Source organism: Mandrillus leucophaeus, unplaced genomic scaffold (assembly GCF_000951045.1).
Source record: "Mandrillus leucophaeus isolate KB7577 unplaced genomic scaffold, Mleu.le_1.0 Scaffold301, whole genome shotgun sequence".
NCBI lineage: Eukaryota > Metazoa > Chordata > Mammalia > Primates > Cercopithecidae > Mandrillus > Mandrillus leucophaeus.
In genome coordinates, this window is record NW_012103155.1 from 2,659,554 (window position 1) to 2,686,018 (window position 26,465).

Below are 26,465 nucleotides of genomic sequence, written 5' to 3' on the forward strand. Positions count from 1 at the left end.
TTTTTTTTTTTTTTTTTTTTTTTTTGCTATGAAAAAAAGATGATTGCCTTGCTTTCTCTAGGAATCTTAAGAATAAAGCTGATATTTCTAATTCTAAACTTACCAGAGATCTTCTTCCAAATGGAGAATCCATTTTTTCTAGTATGACTTGATTCCCAGTCCCTGAATTCCTGCACTCATTTGATGATTCAGTCATTACACGTCAGATTGTGAACCAGGCACTGAGCCCACAGCAGGAAGACAAATGGGCTCCGATGGAGGATACTTGGAGGGTGGGCACAGTGGGTGGTGGGAAGGAACACAGATAATAAACAGAACAACAACTATCTTATTAAAATAAGATAAAAACAGTCAAAAATAACACAAAGCATATAAAACCAGGTAAGATGATAAACATGAATGCCGAAAACTGCTTAAGAAAAGGGTAGCAGGGAATTATTTTCTGAGTAGATGATATTTATGCTAAACGTAGAACAAGGAGACAGAGCTAATCCCGAAAATTCTGGGAAAAGAGGACAGATGGCAGAGGGAAGAGCAAGAGCAAAAATTCTGAGACAGGAGGTAAGTTAGTGTTTTCAAGGAAAAGCTGGAGCTTTTATCTGAAAATCAGATTCTGAAGCTAAGAACCAATTTGAAAATACAGTACTATATCACTTCAACTAGGAAATTATGGCATAAACCAGGAGTCTCCAAAAGTTTTGGTTTTACTTAAAAATTCATACAAAATTTGCATTCTAGATCATAATATACTAATTTAATGGGAGGAAACAAAGGGACTGGTATGATATCATCATGCCTACTTTATTCATCCGTGTATCCCCAGAATCTAGCACAGTTCCCGATTAGGACTTATAGTAGCATATTGGTTGAGTAAGCAAGGAAGGAAGTGAAGGGAGGGAGAAGGAGAGATAAGCAGAGAGGGAGAGGAAGGAAGAAAGAAAAGAAGGAAAAAAAGAAGGAAGGAAAGAAGAGAGGAGGGAGAGAGAGAGGGAGGCAAGAAGGGAGAAGAGAGAAGGGAAGGGAAGAGACAGAAGGAAGGGGAGGAGGAAAGGAAAGAGGAAATACTTGTTTTCATCTGGTTAGACACAGTGAGTGCTCGGCACAGACAGATCATTATTACCCTGTGCATCTGATTCACACCCCTGCAGGTACATCAGTCTAAAAAGCACATGTTAAGTGAAGAAACAAGGTGTCTCTCTTTTTTTTTTTTTTTTTTTTTTCAGGGATCCAAGAAGAGAGCCTTGCTAGCCTGTCTATTTAATTGGTACAGGAAAGAGTTACAGGAACTGTATGCCAGGGAATACATGACTATAAATTCTTTAAAAGAAAAACCTGTGTCGTCACTTATGTGTCCCACACATTGTCAGCCACATAGTAGACAGTCAATATCAACTACTCAAAATGACAAATGGCAAATGACCAGAATTTTGTGGCAGACTAGCTTGGCCATGAAAAATCATTTAACACTTGTGGACCTCAGTTTTCTTATGCCTATTTTATAAAGCACCGAGTAGATGGTATCTGCAATCATTTTTCATCTGTAAACCCCAACAAATCCCCAAAATTCAGCCTGAGATGAGCTGGACTAGTTGCCAAACCTATAAATATCTTTTGTATGGTGTGAAATAGGGTTTTTAGAAAGAAACGGACACCCACTGTGAACTCCTTTGCAGACAAGGTCTGAATAGAGGAGAAAGTAGGGATGGCATCTCAAACTTACTTTACAGTTATTTTAAATTAGGAAATTTAGCTTAACATTCTTGTGATAAATTTCTTTTCACCTTGATTTCTAGAAGATTATTCAAAACAGCTGTGAGCCTATTTGAGAAGTATATTTTTGAGGAATTTTCCCCACGTTATCTTTATAGGTTGTATTTTGACACCAACTGCAAATGTAATATCTTTTGCCCAAAAAAACCCCAACCCTACTTATATGGTGCTGACAAAATCAGGCTGGACCTACCTTTTTACATCATAGATTTCCAGCCATTATTACCATATCCACATCTTTAGTAAGTACCTATCTGTGTAGTTTTCTGTGATAAATGAGCTAGACTAAAACTAAGCAAAAATGTTGAAAAAAAAATTCCGGGTTTATCTCTGGGTGTTGGGATTGTAAGATATTTTTTTCTCATTTTAAATATTTTCTAAATTTTCTGCAAAGACAACCATACAATATAATCAGGACAAGTTTTAATATGTTTTAAAAAGTAAACTGAACAAACACAATCTCTGCTTTCTAAGAAGTCTTTAATTTTTGTACGTTGGTCATAGACTATGACCTATACAATTTATTTGGGATATTTATTAAAAATTTCTGTCTAACCCAAATTATTATATGTAAGCACTGGAAAAATGATGTCATCTTTGTTTGTAGCGTACAAAGTTCTATAAATAGCTATTTAATCAACTTTGGTATTTCCATCCCTGGATTTATATACAGCAGGTTGGATTCCATACATAGGCAAGTTCTGAGTAATAATAACCAACACTGATATAGCACTTACGTTGTGCCATGCACTGTTCTAAGTAATGTACATACACTTAATTTTTAAAACTGGAGTAAAATACACATAATATAAATTTACCATTTGAACCATTTTGAAGTGTACAATCGGTAGCATTTAATACATTCAAAATGATGCACACCCATCACCATTATCTGGTTCCAGAACATTTTCATCACTCCAAAAGGAAACCTCTTACCCATTAGCAGCCACTTCCAATTCCTCCAGCCCTTAGAAACCACTAATTTGTTTTCTACCTCTACAGATTTATCAATTTTAGATATTTCATATAAATGGAATCATATAATAGGTAACCTTTTGTGTATGGCTTCTTTCACTTAAAATGATGTGTTTAAAGTTCATCCATATTGTAGCGTGTATCAGTATTTCATTCCTTTTATAATGAATATTATTCCATTGTGTTGGTATATCACATTTTGCTTATCCATCCATCATTTGATTAAAATTTGTGTTATTTCCACCTTTTGGCTATTGTGAATAGTGCTGCTGTAAATATTCCTGTACTAGTTTTGTTTGAAAGCATTTTTAATACTCAAAGATGTATAGGGGTAGAATTGCTGGGTCACAGTAATTTTATGTTTAACTTATTAAGGAACTGCTAAACTCTTTTCCACAGGAGCTGCACCTTTTCACCAGGGCGTATGAGGTGCCAGTTTCTCCAAAATCTTGCAGAAATTGTACTTTGTCATCTTTTTAATTATAGCCATTTCAGAGGGTATAAAACGGTTTTTCACTGTGGTTTGTTGCATTTTCCTAATAACTAATGATGCTGAGAATATTCTCATGTAGCTGTTGGTAATTTGCATTTTGCATATCTTTGGAGAAATGTTGGTTCTAGTCCTTCACCCATTTTTAAATTTATTTTTGTCTTTTTGTTGCTAAGTTGTAAGAGTTTTTTCTGTGTTCTGGATATAGAGTTTTATCAGGTATACTATTTGTAAATATTTTCCTTCATTCTGTGGATTTTTGTTTTTACTTTTGATAGTGTCCTTTGATGCACAAATGTTTTTCATTTTCAAGTCCAATTTATTTTTTTCTTTTGTTGCTTACGCTTTTGATATCATATCTAAAAATAATTGCCAAATTTAAAGTCATAAAAATTTCTCCCTATGTTTTCTTCTAAGAGTTTTGTAGTTCTTCCCTTATGTTTAGATCTTTGGTTTATTATCAGTTAATTTTTCTATATGATGTATGATAAGAGTCCACCTTTGTTATTTTCAGTTGTCCCAGCACTATGTGTCGAAGAGACTATCCTTTTCCCATTGAAGGGTCTTGACACCTTTCTTGGAAGTTAATTGGCCATGGATATATGAGTTTATTTCTGGAGTCTCAATTCTATCCTAAGAATATGTCTGTTCTTGGAGCAAAATCACACAGTTTTTATTGCTGTTGCTTGGTTATAAGTTTTGAATTCATTAAATGTGATTCACCAAACTTTGTTCTTCTTCAAGATTGTTTTGGCTATTAAGATCCCTAACAATTTCGTAGAAATTTTAGGATTAGGTTTTCCATTCTTGCAAAAAACAAATTATGTGCATTTTAACTTAATTAATCTGTTCAACAACTCTGTAAGGTAGAGACTAGCCCATTGTATAATGGTGGAACAAAAATATAAAGATTAAGTCAATTTTGCAAGGTCTCAGGCAGTTGCTAGAGGAATTAGTTTGAGTCTCGGCAGTTCCACTGCAGAATATGTGCACTTAGAGAATACGTTATGTTGCCTGTACCATACCTAGTGATGTTCCAGGATTGACTCCGTTACTCTTACAATATTGTCACTCAGTGTTCTGCTTGTGCTTTTACCAAGCTGAAGACCTTAATGAAGGTTGATGGTCTGTCTTCCTCATGTGGTACAGCTAAGGAACTCTAACTGTTTGGCTGTCATGTTAGCCTTTTGCTCCTTTTTATACAGGCTATGGAAAATGTTTTTAAATTCTGGAGGCCTCCTTTTGATGTTATCATTTATTTCCCAGTCATAATTATATTTTTAGAAACCAAAATAGAAGGAAATAAATAAAAAACATAAAACATGAATAGTACAGCTATTTGAGGCAACCGAGAATGTAGATCATGGCACTGAAATTGCATGTTGCTAGGAAAAAGACCACAAAAGTTCTCCCCTTGCTACCTTTCCTGAACTATTCTGTTAGATTCAGACCTCAAAAACATTTTTTCAGGAAATACAGAAATGTTCTTTCAAAATGAGTATATGGGAATGTGAGAATGTGGGAATGCCTAATAAAATCTGTCCTCATTGGTTTGTTAGCAAAACATCATATAAATCAATAGCTTGTGATTGCAGGAAGATATATTTCAGATCCTTTCTGTGTTTGTTTTTTGCTTTCTTGATGTACCACAATTGGAGAAAACTTAAAATTTCTCAGTGGCATTGTATTCTTGCCAATTCATTATTCTGCTTTATATTTCTCGTTGCTATGTCATTGGGTCATAATGGTCTATAATTACTTAAGAATCATTGTGAAATATATTGCTTATGACACAAGTAAATCTTTTTCATTGTTTGTAACGTTTTAGCTCTTAATTCTACTTTGCCTAAGATTAATGATGTTATTCCTGTTGAGTTTTATATGTATTTATTTATTTATTTTGAAGATGGAGTCTCATTCTGTTGCCCAGGCTGGAGTGCAGTGGCACGATCTCGGCTCATTGCAACCTCCGCCTCCCGGGCTCAAGCAATTCTCCTGCCTCAGCCTCCCGAGTAGCTGGGACTACAGGTGCACAACGCCATGCCCAGTTACTTTTTTGTATTTTAGTAGAGACGGGGTTTCACCGTGTTGCCCAGGCTGGTTCCCAACTCCTGAGCTCAGGCAATCCACCTGCCTCGGCCTCCCAAAGTGTTGGGATTACAGGCGTGAGCCATTCCACCAGTCCTAACCTATCTCTTTTGACTCAATCTAAAAGTCTTTGTCTTTTAATACAAAACCATAATCCATATGCATTCACAACTGACATTTAGTATCTTATTTCTGTTATCTTATTTCATATTTTATGATTCCTTGTTTCTGCTCTTTTGATATATATACTATGTTTTATTTGCCCTTGTCTTCTTATGTGTTTCTAAAGGTATATAGTCTACTTGTAAGTGTCCCATTAGCTAACTTTATGGTTTTGAAAGCATTTTCTTTCAGAATTCCCATTTTAGTGGTGCAGCACACATAGAAAATCTAAGTGCTTTCTGGAGCTAGATAAGCTGGTTAAAGGTGTGCATGAGCCACTGGTCAATGGCTTGTGCAGGCCGTGAGTGCATTTCAGGTATGTCATAGGCTATTGATTGCCTCAGCCCCTTTGGCAGCCAGGTATTCAGATAGGGTATAACCTGGTTCATCAGGCTCAAAATATACTCAAGTATTATTGAGACATAGTTAATGTGCACTACCACTCATAGCACACAGACTCACACACACATTTGTCTGAAATAAAATTCCACAAAATAATGCCTTCCCTTATTATGTGTGATATACTTTGATATATTCTCTTCCATTTTATACAACTTAGTGTTTTTTTAGAGACAAGATTTTGCTCTTTGGCGTAAGCTGGACTGCAGCGGCACAGTCATAGGTTACTTCAGTCTTGAACTGCTGGATTCAAGTGATTCTCCAGCTTCTGCATCTCAAGTAGCTGAGACTCCAGGTGCACATAACCACACCTAACTAACTTTTTTGTTATTTAATTTGTAAATATGGGGTCTTGCTATGTTGCCCAGGCTGGTCTCAAGCTCCTGGCCTCAAGTGATCCTCCTGCCTTGGCCTCCCAAAACACTGGGATTACAGGCATGAGCCACCACACCCAAACTACAACAAAATTTTTTAGTGCCAGTGACAACCCACTGGACTGATTTCATAGCCCATTAGTAGAGGAATGCACCATCTTGACTGCATGTTGGAATTGTCTCAGAGAATCTATGTAGCACTGATGATTGGGTTTCACATCCAGAGATTCTAATTATGCTAATACATGGGCCAAGCAAACTATAGCCTGTGAATGGCTGGCCCCCTAGTTTTGTACACCTTACAAGTTAAGAATGATTTTTACTTTTTTAAGTGCTTAAAAAAATCAAAATAGGCTGGGCGTGGTGGCTCAAGCCTGTAATCCCATCACTTCGGGAGGCCGAGGTGGGCGGATCACAAGGTCAGGAGATCGAGACCATCCTGGCTAACACGGTGAAACCCCATCTCTACTAAAAATACAAAAAATTAGCTGGGCATGGTGGCAGGCACCTGTAGTCCCAGCTACTTGGGAAGCTGAGGCAGGAGAATGGTGCAAACCTAGGAGGCAGAGCTTGCAGTGAGCAGAGATCGCGCCACTGCACTCCAGCCTGGGCAACAGCGCAAGACTCTGTCTCAATAAAATATAAAAGAAAAGAATCAAAATAATAATAATAATATGTGAATATTTTATGAAATTCAAATTCTACTGTCCACAAATCATTATTGGAACATAGTCATACTCATTTATTCATGCTTTGGTTTACATATTGTCTGTGGCTGCTTGTGCACAGTGACAGAGCTGAATATTTATAATAGATGGTCCACAAAGCCTAAAGTAGTTATGGCCCACAAATCCTAAAGTAGTTACTCTCTCTCCCTTTACACAGGAAGTTTACTAACACTTGTGCTAAGGGATCCCCACAGACAATTTGATAAACTTAAGTTTTAGACTCAAGATTTCCAATCTAAATTCCTGTGGAGCTTTCTGAAGCTGCCAGGTGGAGATGGGCACAGGATGTGAGGCTCCAGGCCAAACACTCAGGCTGGCTTCCACCAAGCATTTCAACTCTGTCTGTTTCACACACTGAGGAGCTTATCCTTGGAAAGTGATTAAAGTAAAATTAAATGCGATGTGAGGGAGGAAGTGAGGGGGATTGTGGCTCTAAAACAAAACCCTAAGAAACACCAACATTTAAGATGGCAAATAATGTTATTTCTAAAGTCGTTCAGGCTAATATCCCATACTGTAGCTGTTCACGTTATAGATAAAGGTGACGCTAGAACCATAGAAAATGTACGAATGGACCTCAAAACTCAGGAAAATGAAGTTTACATATATTAATCATATTACCGACTGGAGCAGTTGTTCTCACTGCTGGCCGCACATCAGAATCCAATGCCTGGATACCACAGATGATTCTACCATGCAGTCAAGGATGAGAACGAACTAGTTTCATTTCTGCAGTTTTTTATTATTCAACCAGTGAAAGGAAGTACCAGTGGTGTGAGAACTTTTGGATAAAGTTTTTGTTTTTAATTAAAATTATTTTCATCCCGCCCAACTTCCTTAAGCCCAAAGTTAATGTATGTGAAGTTCAGCTACAGAAATACCAATATCTTAGACTAAAGTGGACACAGGTAAAGTATGTGAAACCCCCTTTTGTTCTGAGGATTCTTTAGTAGGCAGGAGTGACCAGATTGGAATATGCTTGGCTGGAAAGATTAAGATTCAAGTTAACAAACTGTTAATAACCAGAACCATCTGCTCTTCCGTAATGTGGATTTGCCACTGCAGGTCACCCTACAATGCTATATTAGACATACAATACTCCTACCCTCAGGCTATGAACAAGGTGAATTATTATTTTTATAGATCTTCATTTAGCCCTGATTTGTTGAAGTGAAGGCTTGCTTGAGAGTTAGCTGCATCATAATTTGGTGATAATTTAATCTCTCAATGACACTTATTTGATTCTCTCATTCTCTTTCTGCTACATAGATCACAGTAGACCTTGGCAGACAGTTCTGTAGTTACACAGGTCTGAATTCAAACTCCAGGTCTGCCACTTACCGGCTGTGTGAACTTGGGCAAGTTAGGCAATGTTTCTGATGTTTTTTTGTTCCTCTTCCACAAAGAATAATTAATATATAACAATAGGGTCTCAGCTTGTTGTTGTAAAAATGGTTAGAGAGATGTGTGGAATGAAGTAAGTGTACAGTAAGTGTTAACTACAAATATTATTAGCTTAGACATACAGATTTCCACGATTCATGAATGATGAAGCATTTTAGAAGACATCTATTCCAGGCCGGGCATGGCGGTGAGCACCTATAGTCCCAGTTGCTCAAGAGAATGAGGCAGGAGAATTGCTTGAGCCTAGGAGTTTGAGGCTAGTATGGGCAATATGGTGAGACTCTATCTCAAGAAAAATGCAAAACTTTTTTTAAAGTTTAAAAAGATAAATATCTGTTCCAGTACCCTCATCTTAGAGGCCAGAAAACTGAGGTTCAGATAATTTCAGAGACTTGTACAGATCCCCCAACCATTTGGTGGCAAAGCCAGGAATAGAACTCTGCTCTCGTCTCCCAGTGGGACAGTGGACAGAAATTCATCTTGCTTTCCATCTGTCCAGGCTGAAGAATGTGCACTGGCCGGGATGACAGAGTGACTGATACTTTTCTCCACCTCTGCTGTCTCAGCAATGGTTTGGTACAGTGTGGATGACCAGAAGCTGGATAGTACAGAGCCAGGCTAAAAAGTTCAGGCTTCCTGAAGGGAAGCTGCAGCCTCCTAGGCCATGACACCTTTGAGACAGAATAGATAAAGCACCCTTCTCTACCAAGTTAGGAAAGGAAGAAGTGTAACCAATTAGCTGCATGGGGACTGCCAAAGCACGCCAGTCTGAAGATGAGCAGAGACTGCGTCATTCCATTTGGCACCGAGCACACTAACTGTACCAGTTAATAGGCCATGCTTTTCTCCAGAGCCATTGGCTGAAGAGTTCAAACAAAAAGTACTGAGAATAGGCTATCCAAAACAGTAGGCTCAGACGCTATCACACAAAGCACTTTATCCTTAAGTTCAATTTTTCTAAATTGTAGTTGGCTGCTTTGGCTTAATAAAAACCTTCCAAAAAAGGAAAATGAATGGCCACAGACAGTATGGGTGTCTAACTATATTATCACAACTTGACCAAGATTGAACTTGTCAATCCTTTGGTTCAAGAGCAAAACAAAATCGTTTCCTTAAAATATTGCTTCGTGGGAACCGTCTTCTTCGAACATCTTTTAGCACAGGCAAGATTCCCATTTATACATTCATTCTGTCTAAGACAGTGAGATCTGGCAGACAAGGCATTGAGTTGGAAGTCAATGGATATGAGTTTTTGTCCCAGTTTTACCACAAATTAGCTGAGCATAACTTCTACAGATGCATTTATCAAGCAGTTTTCATGGTCATTGCAATGCCAAAAAACTGTAGCATTTAGAAAATTTAGTTTTCAGACTTGGAAACTATTTAAGGCATTGCATATGAAGGGTGTGTCCTTGTAAGAGTTTGCTTATGCAAGATAAGGATTCTTTCAGCTGCAAGTCAGGAGGGAACCAAAACTCAAACCAGCAGCTGCATGAACTGACTTTATCACATCTTGACAAGAGCTCAGCCACTGGAAGTTCTGGCATACAGAAAAACTCAAGGGTACTTGTACAATATCACGTTTTATTTTTATTGTGTCTAATAGCATTTCATGTTAGAAATGTCATTTATTTGGAAAAACTGAGTGGTTTGATGGATAAAGCATAAAGCAGAGAGCTAGGAGGCTGGCTATTTCCAGTTGTATTCCTAACATGTCTTGGGCCCCCACGTCACCCCACCTCCTTGGTACAATGGGAACAGTGACAGAAGTCCATGCTCTCTCCCCCAACACATGGGGATAAAAGACAAGAGAGGTGAAATGTTCTGGAACATATCCAATGTTATACAAGTATAAGCTGTGAGATGATCCAAACACAAATTTTGCGTATTTCATTTTCTAGAAAGTATACCAATTCATTCCACCCCTCAAACCTAAATTATACAATTCAATTCAGGTCACACAGACTTACTTTGTACTAAGTACCATAGCAAATGCCATTTCAGTGCCTGAAAACTGAAAAACATTTAAAGCAGGAGTTTGAGGCCTTGCTAATATGACAAAACATACTATTATATTTTATTTTGCACTAATTTGCCACTTAAACATTAAACTCTTTTCAATCTGAGAGATTTGCCAACACTTGCCTGCTAGGTGCCCTAAGCCTCCACATCAATGCACGTTATACTCCCCTTTCTCCATATGTTAGCCCATGCTATTTCTTTATCCCTCCTCCTCTGCATCTTCACCTAAAACTCTGCCCATCCTTCAGGGTTCATCCAGTGATTCATTTGCAAGTAGGCATGGAGTAAGGTCTTGACAGTATGTTTTTCAGAGGCCCATGCAGGTGAGAAAATGTGCAGTACTAGCACAAGGTCTGTCCATTCCTGGGTAGCCAGATGCTGGACACATCTTTCCTAACACCAAAAGGTAAATATGCTTCACTTGGAGAGAACGCTGAAATTTTTCAGGTATAGACTGGATGTGTTCCTGCCAGAAGATGTGAAGGGATTAAGAAACTGACTCTCATCCCAGTATTGCTAGAGCAAAACACAGTTTCTCTCAGTGGCTACAGTATAAGGACAGTGAGGGCTAACAGATATAATCTAAGTAATATAATAAATTAGTGTGGAAAAAATCATCAAAATGAAGACTACATGGTTTTTTATTAAAATTCTAGCTTTTAGGATATCCAGGGAGCTCAGGAATTTAGTTGTCCTTTGTTGTATGTACAATGTGCCCCAATGCTTGCTGACTAATGTAATAAAACATCAGAGAAATCTCGCCAGATCTCAACCAAGCAGTGAGATCTGGAAGGTGAGAATAACATTGGGGGTCAGCAGAATTAAGTCTCAGTTCTGTCTCTTACCAGATATGCTAATCTGAGCTAGTCATTTAATTTTTGTGAGACCAAATGTCTTATCTGTAAAGTCGGCAAGTTGGATTAGATGTTCTACAAGCAGTTTTCTAGCTTAAATGTACCTGAACTCAACAGGACAATACTTAAACTGGCCTTTAATCTAGGAATGACACAAGTAGATTTTTGAAAGCTAATTTAGCTATAGAAAGCTGAGAGCTCCAAAGGCAAAGAGATAAAAATAACTGGAGAGCCACCTCTGAATCCAGTCCGTAAGCAGTTTTGGCAAACTAAAGTTTGCTGTTCAATGGTTACAAGTTTGCTTAAATGCTTTCTACCCAGTTTACTGAACTAAATATGCTATAGTAAAAAGTCCTATTCAAACACCATCTTCTTGCAGATATTTTGCAGGTTTTCAGAATTGAATATGTCCACAGATGTCTATTAGCTGGTTAGGGTCTTAGGAATCTAGGAGAGCCAAGTAGTTGTGCGAGCTGTTGCTATCAAGTGTAGTTTTGAACATTCTTGGTGACTTTAAGGGATCATATTGTGGAAATTTGGTTTCCTTACCTTGAATTTTGAATGAAGCTTTAGCATTTTAAGATATTTCTTTTGTTTCTCCTTCCAGGTAAGTGACTTTTTTTTTTCAACAAGATGCTGGTTTATTTAATTTGAAGCTATTGATGAAATTCTTTAAAATGCCCCCATGTGATTCTACTCTGGAATAACTAACAAATTATTTAAAAGTTAATTAATACTAGAAAATATGAAAACTCATTTTTATGGGAATTATTGTTCTTTCAAGATGACACTGTTTTGTAAACGATAGACTTCCAATAACAAGACCCTGTGCCTTCCTCTTACCACTAAGCAAGCATGGGTATTAATTCCTATTGAAAGGCTTATGTTATCTTTTTTCCAGAAATGGAAGAAAAATGAACTCTTAAAAAGGTCATTTTATAGGTCAGCTACCATTATTAGATTGTTGAGGAAATGAGATTAAAAAACAATTTTTATCAAATTATCTTTAGGGCATTTATATGTGTATTTTCTTACTGTGTTGACTTAAGTGACTATAAGAAGTTGTATCAGAGCAACTGATTCTGGAGAACTAAAGCAAGTATTTCTAAGAACATAAGTGGCAACTCTCAGTCTCAAATCAATTTGGCCACCAATCAGTTTTTGTGAGGGTACAAATAGGACATAACATGCTCAGATGGGACGTGGATAAAGTGTATACAATTTTACATTGAGGAAAGTGTGTCAATGTGTTACCTTCAATGTTAGAAATTCCCAAGTTCTGACAGTAGTTCAGAGCCTTGTTAAAAGCCAGAGTGGAGGCATATAGATTTAGCTGGAAAGAGAGGCATTGTGGTCTAACTTAGGACAGATTTTAAAGCCAGCGTTAGGGTCTGAGTCCAGCTTTGCAAACTTGAGTACAGTATTTGATCTCTGGGGTTTCAGCCTTGACTTCAGAACAAAATTTCCACCAAGTGCTCTTTTACCGTGAGGAGTGGCTGTTGAAGAAGAAAGAAGTCTAGCTATTTGCTAGAGTGTTAAAATTGTTTTCATTAAGCTCAAAACTTACGTAAATAAGTTCTCTCTCCCTAAGCATGTTTTAATTTTTATAAAAAAGTTACATATACTTTGCTTGTCAATTTAAAATACTTTTCACCTTCTCTGACTTCATTTAAAATTAAGATAATTAAAGTGCCAATTTTAAGAGATGTTAGCTCCCATTGCTCGTTCTTTGCCATGTTCTTTTTACAGCCTGCTATAATTTTCTGCCCTCTTTAAAGCCTCAGGCTACAGGCCTTCTCCACCAAAGGAATGTTAAGGAGTGATAAGGACCTTCTGTGAGCAGGAGTGGCTTGTTTGCAAAGGGATTGCTTATCTTGGCCACTCTTGAACACAAGAGGGACCCTCTACTGCAAAGCTCCGGCATGTTTTCTTCCCCCAAGTTATCCTCCACACTACTGACAGTGATTTTCCCTAAGTAAAAAACTGCTTCAAACCCTTCATTGTCTTTCCACTGCCTTAAAGATAAAGTCCAAATTCTAGAGTGTGACTCACAACATTTGGTGCCTTACCACCTCTTCAGCCTCTCATTTGCTGTTCACTCATTTCTCTATCCATCTCCTTCTCACACCTTGTGCTGCAGCCACATAGATAACCTGCAGTTTTTCTAACTTGCAATGATGTCTCAAAGTCCAAGGCCTTGCTGGTACCACACAGCATGCCTGGTAAAATCCTAGACTTCTTTCCAGATAAATTCAAAAACACCTCCATGAGGTCTTTCTACCTCTCCAAGTAGAATTGACCACTGTCTCCTTTGTGCCCCCACTTCCACCACCATCCTAAAATACTTATTATACTTAGATTAATAAATGTCACTCTTACTGTACTGGAATTTCCCTGAAAGGAAAAGCCATGAAGTACTTATCATTATATTCCTAGTACATAGTCCACAGCACATACCCCTCACCCCAAAAAAAACCTTTTGTAAATAATTGAATAAATTAATAAACACCCAAGGCCCCCAGTAAGCATCAAGGCCTAAGGAATGCATATCTGGATTCTAAACAATCATAAGGTTTTACAACACCATGTTAAGCACCAGGGACTTCAGAGAGCTTTTAGTCTAAATCTTATTAGAGAGGCCAACGAAGACCTCCCAAAGGAAGTGGCATTGAACTGAGACTTGACAAGCCAGTACTTAGGCAAGATAGGGAGGGAAATACTTCAGATGAAGGGAGGAGCTGGCACAAGGTTTAGGACATGGAAAAGGTTATGGTGCATTCATAGAGTGAAGAGATATGCAGAATGGCTGGAGCCCCAAGAGGGAAGGGAAGGGTGAAGCTATAAAGATGGGAGGCAAGCAGGACTGGACCATGCAGAGTCTTGCAGGTGTTCACAAAGAAAATTACAGCACCTTCCCATAGACTGAACACACCTCTCTACCTGAACCCCTGGAATTCTGACTCAGGCAGTTCCTAACATCCTGCTGAACAGTTGGGAAACTTGTACTCATAGTCAAAACTACTAGATGGCATTTACAGACTGTTTTGTGTAATTTTTTTTTTTACTTTTTTTTTCTTCTTTTAGCAAAAGTATGCTTGCTATTGAAATGTTGAAAATATTTTGTTGATCTTAAAATGATGCTTATTTTTCCAGATGCTTGCATTCATTCTGCATGTGCTGTTTTGTCATTTGGCTTGTTTAATTTATTATGTTCACATTCAGATGCAATCTGAAAACCCATTGTGTTAGTTTGTTTTCACACTGCTATAAAGAAATAACTGAGACTGGGTAATTTATAAAGAAAAGAGGTTTAATTGCCTCATAGTTCTGCAGGCTATACAAGCAGCATAGTGCTTCTGCTTCTGGGGAGGCCTCAGGAAACAATCATGGCACAAGGGAAAGTAGTCATGTCTTACATGGTTGGAATAAGAGCAAGAGAAAGAGTGGGGAGAGAGAGAGTTGGAGCAAGAGCAAGAACAAGAGAGAGAGGGGAGGTGCCACACACTTTTAAGCAACCAGAGCTCATGAGAAATCATTATCTCCACGACAGCATCAAAGGGGATGGTGTTAAGCAATGAGAAACCAGCCCCATGATCCAATTACCTACCTCCAACATTGGGGATTACATTTCCATATGAGATTTGGATGATGACACAGATCCAAACCATACCACTCACCTAATTCTTTCTCTGTAAGAATATGACCAAGCATTTATAACAATTAACATTTCATTTAACATCTTTTATGAACAAAGCACAATTCTCGTGCTGAGAAGATTCAAAATAATGGGATATTGAAGTCCTAGGAACAAGTTTTATGTTTCAGAAGAGCCCATTCGGTATCCACAGGGATAAGAAATGTGCACCCTAAATGTAAGTGGATTACACCGAACTGAAAAATGTAAAGAAGGAGTGGAAGATTAAAGGGAGAAGTGTGGAGAGGATGAAAGTTAGGAATGGAAGTGATGAGCACACCTGAGTGAAGGATGAGAGCTCTAGCTGCCTTTTCCAGTTGTATTCCCGTGCAGCTGAGCCAAAGGCTGATCTCACGTTTATTGTTACATGCCCATTTAAGGCTTCTGGCCATTAACACTTTTGATTTTTTTGGCTTGTTATTTTATTAGCTATTTTCATAACAGTTTCATAGCTAAACCTATTTTACTCAGATTGTATGCCTTTTCAAAAATACAATAGATGGTCCATATTCCATTATCTAGGAATAAGCTGAAGCTCATGTCTAACATTTATTAAGAGAGATGGATTATTTTTGCTCATGAATTATCTTTGTAAATAATTTTTACATACTTTCATTGACTCATAAAGATGTTTCTTTCTGTAATTTTAATCTTAATATTTGTTGAACTTCAAAATCCCTATCACCAGGTTATTGTTTAAAAGCATTGGTTTTTATGTTATCTTAAAAGCCATTATGCCCGAGTGCTGAACAACTTAGAAACATTCAGTAATTGTTTTGCATGCTATTTAGTGAATTCATATGGCAGTCGTTTATACACACATGACGGAATCAGGTGGCAGGCCAAGTTAAAGAGCAAAGCCAGAAAAGGACTTAAAAGAGAGGAGAAAACATAGACAGTTTGGGAACAATAGATCATGTCTTCTCCATGATTTGGGGGTAAACTGATTACCTATCAGTTGATAAACAGAGGCAGGTTTTAGAAGTCTTCCCTCTGGTAGACTAATGAGAGGTGTCAAAGAAGATGTTTTCTGTTGTTTGTGGGTTCTCCAGGAAACTTTGAGCATTCAGCTGAGAGGCCAAGTTGGCTGCCTCTGAGAAGAAGCCCTTCCACCTCCACTGCATTGCACTTGGGTGCCATTCCCCTCATTTGAATGTCTCAAAGAGATGAGCAAAGGTACATCTACAAAGTTCAGGGTACTGACATTTATCATAATGATTTGTAACTCTGAGAAGAGTGAAAAATACATGAATGCACAGAATAGCAGATTGAAATATAAACCACAGAACATTCCTACAATAGAATACTATGCAGTCATTAAAAATCTTCTCATAGAAGAATATTTGACAGGATAGGGGTATCTGTGGCATATTAAGTAGAAAGTCATACTTGTAAACATTATATACATATTCATGTATATTTAAACACCATGATCCCAGATTTAGATATAACAACTAAAAGTTCAGATGGCTATATATCAAAATGTGTCAAATGTTCAACCTTCCATAGGCTGACTGTAGATGAATTTTATATTATTCTTTGTGCTTTCTTGTAGTTCCCAAATTTTCTTTATTGAATCTATATTACTTTTGCAAATTAAAGAATCTAATTTATAAAATTTTATAAAATAACATTTGAAATGTATTGCATTTAAGAATAAAAACAGTGTTTAATTACAAAAATAATTCGCAATTTATCTAATGAGATTTTAAAAGGATGTATGTGAGTCTACATCCTGATTTCATGTTTGTGTGCATGTTTTTATATTAGACAGCAGCAGTGACCTAGAATTCATTCCATTGCCTGGTTATCTGACTCTTTAGTCAGTATCTTAGGCTGGAGCCAGCATTGCCTATAATTCCATCACAACTCTGAGCATCCACTTTTGAAAGAAGAAAAAAAAAAAAAAGGCGTGGGAGGGGAAACTTAGAATTGACTCAACCTCTATTGAACTATAAGAACATTAAATGCAATAGTGTTTTATTATTGTTTCAATTTTTACTGAAGAGGTAAGATTGTCCCTAGCAGATGGAGACACTGAGACATGGGATAGAACTTTTGTTCTATATAATTATTATGCGCTTCCACCTTTCTTAGCATAGACAGTTTTCCAAATGCATCTTCAAGTTACCCCTTTATAAGCACTATAACAATAATACCCAACGTATATGTAATTCTCTTTATGTGTAACTGCTATACTAACACGTACATACACATACACATCACATACAAAGACACCACATATGCACACATACCACATACGCACATATACACATCACATACACACACATACCACATACGCACACCTACAACATACACACACATACACATCACATACACACACACCATATACGCACACATACCACATACACACACATCACATACACACACACCACATACGCACACATACACATCACATACACACACAACATATACACACAAATACCACATACACACACGTACACATCACATACACACACATAACACATACACACACATACATGTCACATACACACATACACACCACATACACACACACCACACACACACATACCACATACGCACACATACACATCACATACACACACATACCACATACGCACACATACCACATATGCACACGTATCACATACACACACATAACAAATATGCACACATACCACATAAGCACACATACACATCACATACAAACCACATACGCACACATACCACATATGCACACATACACATCACATACACACAAACCACATACGTACACATACCACATATGCACACATACCACATACGCACACATAAACATCACATACACATCACATACACACACACCACATACGCACAAATACCAAATACACACACATAACATCACATACGCACACACCACACACACACACACCACATACGCACACATACACATATGCACACATACCACATACGCACACGTACACATCACATATGCACACATACACATCCCACATGCACACATACCACATATGCACACATACCACATACACACACATACACATCACATACACATACCACAAACATACACATACCACATACGCACACAACACATCAATGAACACGCATACCACATATGCACACACACCACATACACACACATGTACAAACACACCAAATACGCACAAATACCACATATGCACACATACACATCACATACACACACCACACACACACACCACATAAGCACACATACACATCACATACACACACATACCACATACGCACATGTACACATCATGTATGCACACATACACATCACACACACACATACCACATACGCACACATATCACATACGCACACATACACATCATATACACACACACCACATACGCACACATACCACATACACATCACATACACATACACCACACAGGCACACACTACATATGCACACATGCACATCAGATACACACACACCACACACACACACATAACCGCATACACACACATACTCATTACTTGCACACACATACCACATATGCACACTTACCATGTACACACACATACACATCACATATACACACATACCACATACGCACACATACCACATATGCACACATACCCATCACATACACACACATACCATATGCGCACCCATACCACATACGCACACATACACATCACATACACACACACCACATACACACAAATACCACATACACACACATACACATCACATACACACACATACCACATACGCACACATACACGTCACAGATGCACACATACCACATACGCACACACATCACATGTGCACACATACACACCACATATGCACACGTACCATATACGCACACATACACATCACATATGCACACACCACACACGCACACATACCACATATGCACACATACACATCACATACATACACACACCACATATGCACACATACCAGATACGCACACATACACATCACACACACACATCCCACATACGCACAAATACCACATACACACACACCACATATGCACACATACCACATACACACACATATACATCACACACACACACACACCACATACGCACAAATACCACATACACACACCACATATGCACACGTACCACATACACACACATACACATCACATACACACACATACTACATACACACACGTGCACATCACATATGCACATATACACATCACATACACACACATACCACATATGCACACATACCACATATGCACACATACCACATATACACACATACACAACACATACACATACATACCACATATGCATACATACCACATACGCACACATACCACATATGCACACATACCACATATGCACACATACACATCATATACACACACATACCACATATGCACCCATACCACATACGCACACATACCACATACACACACATATTTAAACTAATTTCATTCTCACAATGACATTTCAAGGCAGGAATTATTATTGTACAGAGGAGAAAACCAAGGTACACTTTATTTATCTGTAAACCTCTGCTATGCGGAAATTCTGGAGGAGCTTCCGGACCCTTAATTTTAAAATAAGGCCAATAATACAATACTTACCACATAGCAATTCTCTAAAGATTATGTAAGATGTATACAAAAGCGCTTAGCTCAGGCACTGGAGGGATGTGAGAGAAATCTGTCCTTCGTGGTATGCTTTATGGTCCGCTCAGTCACCTCATTCTTAATCCCTTTCTCAACTTCTATTTTATACAGAAATTGTGAGAATATCAGCATCAAGTACCACTGTTCCGGCAACGCACACTTCCACCTCTTCTTTGGTCCCAGAGAGTTATGTCTCATTACAGCCAAATGGTTTGTTTCTATTTTTTATTTTTAAATGGTGGCTCCACAATCATTTTTGTGATGTAACCCTATTTTAGGGGACCTGTCACTGCAGGGAAACGGACAAACACTGAGAAATGCGAGCTAAGTAGACACAGCCTACTAAGTAGACACAATTCCTACTGCAGAGGAATTCTTGCCTCTGAAATATCTTACAGAAATAATACTGTGAGTTAAAGAAATTAAAACAATGTGGCAAAGCACAGAAATGATGCGTGTGACCATGACATCGTGGACCAGGTAAAGGGGACCTAATAGTGCAGCGTCACGGAGGGTCTGCGGGCAAACTGAGTTCAGCTCAGACCTGGGCTCAGCTCTATCCCAGCTGCTGACCCAGGGTGAGTTGCCCTGCAGGGTTTCTATCCCATTAATTTTAAAATGGGGCCAATAACACAGTACTTATCTCACAGCGTTTCTCTAAAGGCTAAATAAGAAGATGTATCTAAAAGTGCTTAGATCAGAGCCTCACACATTCTCAGTGGCTGATAAACAATAAGCAAAGCTGGGTGCTGGGATAAGAGTAATCTGGTGGCAGTCTCTCTTGTTAGTTTTCAGAGGAGAAGAAATTCTGGAGCTGCTGGCAGGGATGTGGAAGAATTTGTCTTTCATGATACGCTTTATGTCCACGCGGTCGCTTCATTCTTGATCCCTTTCTCAACTTATCTTGTGTGCAGATAAGCACACATCGGACACACATCCAACCACTCCTAGTGCTCATGAAGTTTCGGAATTTTCTGGTAGAACCCGTTACCCTCCAGAAGAGGACAACAGTAGGTTCTTAGTTTTAAAGAGTTGCTCTGGAATCATTGTTGTGATTGAACTATATTTACACAAGCTGTAACTCATGAAAGTTCTCAAACTTTTGTGACAGAAAACCCATCTGTTTTACCCCAATAGCACCCACAACTATTAACTGTGACCAAGAAAGAGAAGGCAAGCCCCAATTAACCTTTGTACACAAAGCCTAAAGAATTAAAAAAAAAAACCTGAATCCTCAATCATGTGATACAACATAGTATATACTATGTAATTTGTAATAATTAAACTCTAGAAAATTGTGTGGCTTTGGGAGTCAGAGAGCTTCAAGACATAAAATGGCAAGTGGAGACAGAGACAAAAGTAAGATGTGGACTGACAGGGAAGGTTAGCACAGGTGGAACAGTAAGGCAACCGTGTTATCCATTGCTACTGACATAGAATCCAGAGAGACTATTGGCAAAAGCTCAGATGAGATACAGTAACAGTTTAGATTCAGACAGTGGCTATGGCATAAATCTGGAAAATTGATAGCCACACGACCCCTATTTGCATGGGACTGGCATCCGTGTGGAGTAATGGCTCCATATGTCTCCTTTCTTCTCATTATTCTTACATTTTTTAAAAAAATATATTGCTTCTTGTGTAAGTCAATAAGTGATTCTTCCAATACTTTCTCATTCCTTTCCCCTCAGTTATGAGATAATTTGCTTATTTCTCATCCATGAATACTTGTTGGGTCATTAAAAGTAGATACTGAAATTATTAATGGTAAGACTGACACATTACATCATAAAATTTACTAACTAGATGTTGAAAGTTGACCAACAACTCTCAAAATGTGATTTTAAGAAAAGGAAACCCACAAAACAGTTTAATTCCAAAATGATTTTTTTTTTTTTGCACATACCTTACTTGTTTGGACTTAACATTGAAATTTTGCTTTATAGGAGAACGGGTACAACTTGTCCATGAATTCTCTGAACTAGGTATGTTAATATTTGACAAATAATAAAAGTCATTCCATTTTAAACTATCCATTGCTTGCTTCAAATGCCTAAGAAAATGTGTCAATCTTAAAACAGAAGAGCGTATGTTGTTTACTTTATTCATACAAAATTGTAAAGGCAAAGAAAATATTCTCTTTTTAAAATTAAATTAGGCATTTCTTATTTTTAAAAACATTTGGGGGGCCAGGAGCAGTGGCTCACGCCTGTAATCCCAGAGCTTTGGGAGGCCGAACCTGGCTAATCACTTGAGCCCAGGAATTTGAGAACAGCCTGGGCAATATGGCAAAATCCGTCTCTACAAAAAATACAAAATTAGCTGGGATGGGGCACGCACCTGTAGTCCCAGCTACTTGGGAGGCTGGCTGAGGTGGGAGGATCGATTGCCTGAGCCTGGGAGTTAGAGGCTGCAGTGAGCTGTGACTGTACCACTGTACTCTAGTCTTGGTGACCGAGTAAGACCCTGTCTCAGAAACAAATACATAAGTAAATAAAAATAAATAAAAACATTTTGGAAATAGAAATACATAATTTGGTAATAGTTTTTCTCTTAAGTTAGATGTTTTACCTTTCTAACCAACCCTGAGTACTTGAAAAAAGCCTCATAAGAGCTTATAAAACAAATGAACTTCCCTCTTCCTTACCGTAAAGAGCCAGGCATTTAAAATCATCTAATTAACTGGTACTGTATTTCAAAGTTAAATCTCAGCCTTGATTCATTTTTGGCCCAATGCAACCACTTAGGGGCCATCTTGACAACCTCTGCTGAAGGGACATCCCTTCCCCTCACTTGAGTATCACTGTGTGTGCTCCTTTGCTATTCTGCATTCTAACCCTCCCTTGACACTTGGCTGTGTCCACAGCTCACAGGGTAAAAAGCACATCATAGAACTTCATCACTATCACATACATTCAAGCTAAGTGGTCAAGAAAGCTGGGCAACACCAGCAAGAGGAAATGCTACTTTTACTTTTTATCAATAATAGGGCTTTTAAATATTAATTAGGCAAATAAATGAGCCATTTTACCTTTGTGTCTTGCTTTCCATTCTATTTACTTCATCGGGAAGCACTACAAATATCCTATAAGTATGGAACTATCTCTAAATTAATTTATTTCAATTGTTTCATTCCCAAATATAAAAGACTGAAAAAGCATTTTAGAGACTATATTAGAGACTATGCATAAGAATACTGTGGAAAGAATAAAGCTTAGAATATAGATGACCTGCATTATAGTTATAATTCTAGTTTTAACTAGTTGTCTGACCAAGGCTAAGTTAACCTTATTCAGCTTCTTTTCTTCATTTGTAAACTGTTTATACCAGTTTCTTTCCAAAAGTATGATTCTATGATCTGTTCAATGTTCTTTTATACATCAAAACATTATTTTCTCTCATAACTACCAAATTATGAGAGAATTTGTGTTTTTTCCCCCATATCTGAGTAGAAGGTCCACTGAGTTCTTATCTACAGTTACACTAGTGAAGAACGCTGGGTCTGGAATCAGAAGCCTCAAGTCTTAGTTCTGTCATCAACTAGTTGTGCGACCTTCAAAAGACTTGATCACTCACAGTCCCAGTTTCCCACATGGTTACTGTAAAGCACACAATTTTTAAAAAGACAAAATATACATAATAGTATATTAATTGTACTTTCTATTAAAAGGCAAGGTGAAGTTACCCTAATTTTATCTGTCTTATTTTTCAATTGCTATGTGGTCATTTATTTCAGGCTTTCATAATTTTGCTGCTCTCTTTATCTCCTGTAGTGATAACACTCATTATTTTTGGGGTGATGGCTGGTGTCATTGGAACGATCCTCTTTATTTCTTACTGTATTCGCCGACTGAGAAAGGTGAGAATTCAGTTTTTAATGTTGCTCTAAATACCAGTGTGAACAGCTCTAGGAGGGTTTATTCCTCTGAGTTCAGTTAAACTCAAAAGAGAAACAGAACTGCATAAAATTCCATCTTTTTCAACTGGACACATAGAAGTCACTGTGTTACTCTAGCAGAATTTATTTTTTTATGCTTTTGTCCAATTAAAGGGAACCTCTAAATATAAATCTATCCCCAATTTTCCCAATGAAAGTTCTCCCTAAGTTTTTGTCTAACTTGCTTTCACATATTTTGATGGATATTGAGGAAATATTAAGATTCTACTTATAGTATTTACCCTATTTGTGTATAAAATATTTAAAAGAATATATTTACATATGTTTAAAACTTGGGGGGAGGTTAAGGCAGGAGGATTGCTTAAGCTCAGGAGTTTGAGACCAGCCTGAGCAACAAGGTGAAACCTAGTCTATACAAAAAATATGAAAATTAGAAAGGCGTGGTGGTGCACATGTGTAGTATCGGCTACTCAGGGGACTGAAGTGGGAGGATTCGTTGAGCCTGGGAAATCAAGGCTGCAGTGAGCTGTGATCATGCTACTGCACTCCAGCCTGGGCAACACAGTGAGACCCTGTCTCAATAAATAAATAAATAAATAAAAATAAACAAAATAAAACTTTTGCTTTTCTTAATTCTCATGTATTCTGAAACAAATTTTTCAAATTTCCACCCATGAATTCTAAACATCAGTGATTTATTTTGAATCACTAATGCTTTTTTTTAAATACATATTTTTTTGAGACAGAGTTTCCCTCTGCCACCCAGGCTCGAGGGCAAAGTAGCGCAATCTCTGCTCACTGCAGCCTCCGCCTCCCGGGTTCAAGTGATTCTCGTGCTTCAGCCTCTGCAGTAGTTAGGACTACAGTTGCAGGCCACCATGCCTGGTTAATTTTTGTATTTTTTTAATAGTAGAGATGGGGTTTCACTGTGTTAGCCAGACTGGTTTCAAACTCCTAACTTCAAGTGATCCACCTGCCTTGGTCTCCAAAGTGCTGGGATTACAGGCACGAGCCACCACGCCCAGCCCACTAATGCTATTTTTAAATACATACAACATAGCTTATCGAAGTGTATAACTTTTGCTATCACTTTCTATTCACAATATTTAAGACACAATGTGTGTGTGTATTTATGATGCTGTCAGTGTCTCTGTAATCCTAGATCAGAAGTACTTAAGTCACATGAGATTGGTACAGTTGTGTTTTCATTCATCCTCTATTCTTAATCTCTCTTTGTGACTTTTGAGACCATAACCACTATATAATTCTTTTAAAAGGCTGAGAGGTGTAACAACACTGCAATTGTGGGGCCATCAGAAGAATGATAGTAATACCTACATTAAGTTCCTTTGCCTCTTTTCTTTTTTTAACTGCTTCTAACAGTTAACTTCTACAATCATCCAATCCTATAATTGATTTTCATTGTTATATGTAAATACATCTTCCTTAAATAATGCTTTTTGTTAATCAAAGAAAAATAACTGAGAATGCCTACTCTTGTATGAGATTTTTCATAAGGACTTTAATATAAGATAACTTCTCTTGCCTGGAATATAAAAGAGAAAAATCATCTTCTTACATGGGCATGTATGGCAAAGTGGGTTGTCTTCTCTCTTGGTCAATGTTCTAAAACCTGAAAAAGTCAAGGAAATATTTAGTTGAGAAAATTCAGAGAATTTTCTAAATGTATATGGATGAATTTTGTCCTGGTCAACGTGATGCAAAGATCACACACTTTATTTTTAGTTTCACTTTCACTATTTATTACAACAGGGAAATCTGTAGTATCAGTGTTTGAGGTGGTATTTCTCCTACTGAAATACCAAATACCATAGAAGAAACAAATACAAGTTTAAATCAATGCTTATAAATACTAGTAACTAGTAACAACAACAAAATATCTGCAAAGGGGATTTCAACCAAAAGAAAAAAAATTTAGAAAAAATTATTTTTAAGCTGAAGCATTTTACTTTTTACTGTCTTAAGGTGAGAAAATTGTGTTATTAATATTTTTCTGGTATTTCTTCATAGAAAAGCCCATCTGATGTGCAACCTCTCCCCCCACCTGACGCAGAGGTGCCTTTAAGCTCTGTTGAAATAGAAAATCCAGGTTGGTGTTAATATTTGCAGTTCCTTTTGCCTTTTAGGAAAAACAAACAAACTAGTGAGTTACTTCTTTCTGATTTGAGGGAGGGGAAAACTAGTTATGATTCATTTCTATTCTATTTCATTAATTCTACTTCTGATTTTTTAGAAATGTAAGAGTTTGTCTGCAGCATAGTGAGATTCTCTTTTAGACACATGTTTTGTTTTGTGTTTTTTTTTTAAAAAAAGACTCAATCAAATAGTAAAAGCAAAAGAGAAAACCAAGTGTACTTCTTATTTCCCAAACTGCAAAGTTCTGTGTGTAGAAGACTCTATGGTCAGTATGGTGTAGTGTAGTGTAATAGCCCCAGATCTGAAATCAGACTTGGATTTGAATCCATGCTCCAACACCTATTAGCTGTGTAACCCTGAGGAAGCTACTAAACCTCTGTTAATATGGAGATAATGATAGTGTCAATCTCACAGAGTTTAATGAGAATTAAATGAGCTACAACCGGTAAAGCATTTAAAACCATTCATGGTGGCCATGATAAGTCCTCACACCTGTTAGCTGTTATCAATATAGCAGGTGTCATTCTCAAATGACCTCCTGTGCACACTGGCAAGCCGTCTGGCACATGCTTTCATCTCCACTCCCAGGTGCTAAGTAGATACAAAACATGTGAAAGGCTGTAGATATATTTTGTTTATCCAGAACAGTACTGAACCACATAGAGCTTTTTGAAAAGAATATTTATTGTCAACCTTTAAAAGTGGGAAATTGTTACATTTTATTTTATTTATTATACTTTAAGTTCTAGGGTACATGTGCACAACATGCAGGTTTGTTACATATGTATACATGTGCCATGTTGGTGTGCTGCACCCATTAACTCGTCATTTACATTAGGTATATC

At 37.6% G+C, this 26,465-nt stretch overlaps 1 protein-coding gene across 3 annotated transcripts in view; it reads left to right on the forward strand.

Annotated features, from left to right (window-relative positions):
* The window catches only part of GYPA (glycophorin A (MNS blood group)), a 40,139-nt gene that overhangs the window by 2,481 nt on the left and 11,193 nt on the right, over positions 1-26,465 (forward strand). Inside the window, exons 2-7 of one of the 3 annotated variants that reach the window (XM_011987152.1) lie at positions 10,661-10,818; positions 19,677-19,775; positions 20,480-20,575; positions 21,512-21,550; positions 23,339-23,424; positions 25,495-25,573. In XM_011987152.1, coding sequence (XP_011842542.1) covers positions 10,788-10,818; positions 19,677-19,775; positions 20,480-20,575; positions 21,512-21,550; positions 23,339-23,424; positions 25,495-25,573 — 430 coding nt within the window. In that variant the 5' untranslated portion in view covers positions 10,661-10,787. The remainder of the gene's footprint in view (positions 1-10,660; positions 10,819-19,676; positions 19,776-20,479; positions 20,576-21,511; positions 21,551-23,338; positions 23,425-25,494; positions 25,574-26,465) is intronic. The other 2 variants (XM_011987151.1, XM_011987153.1) reach the window with 2 other exon arrangements.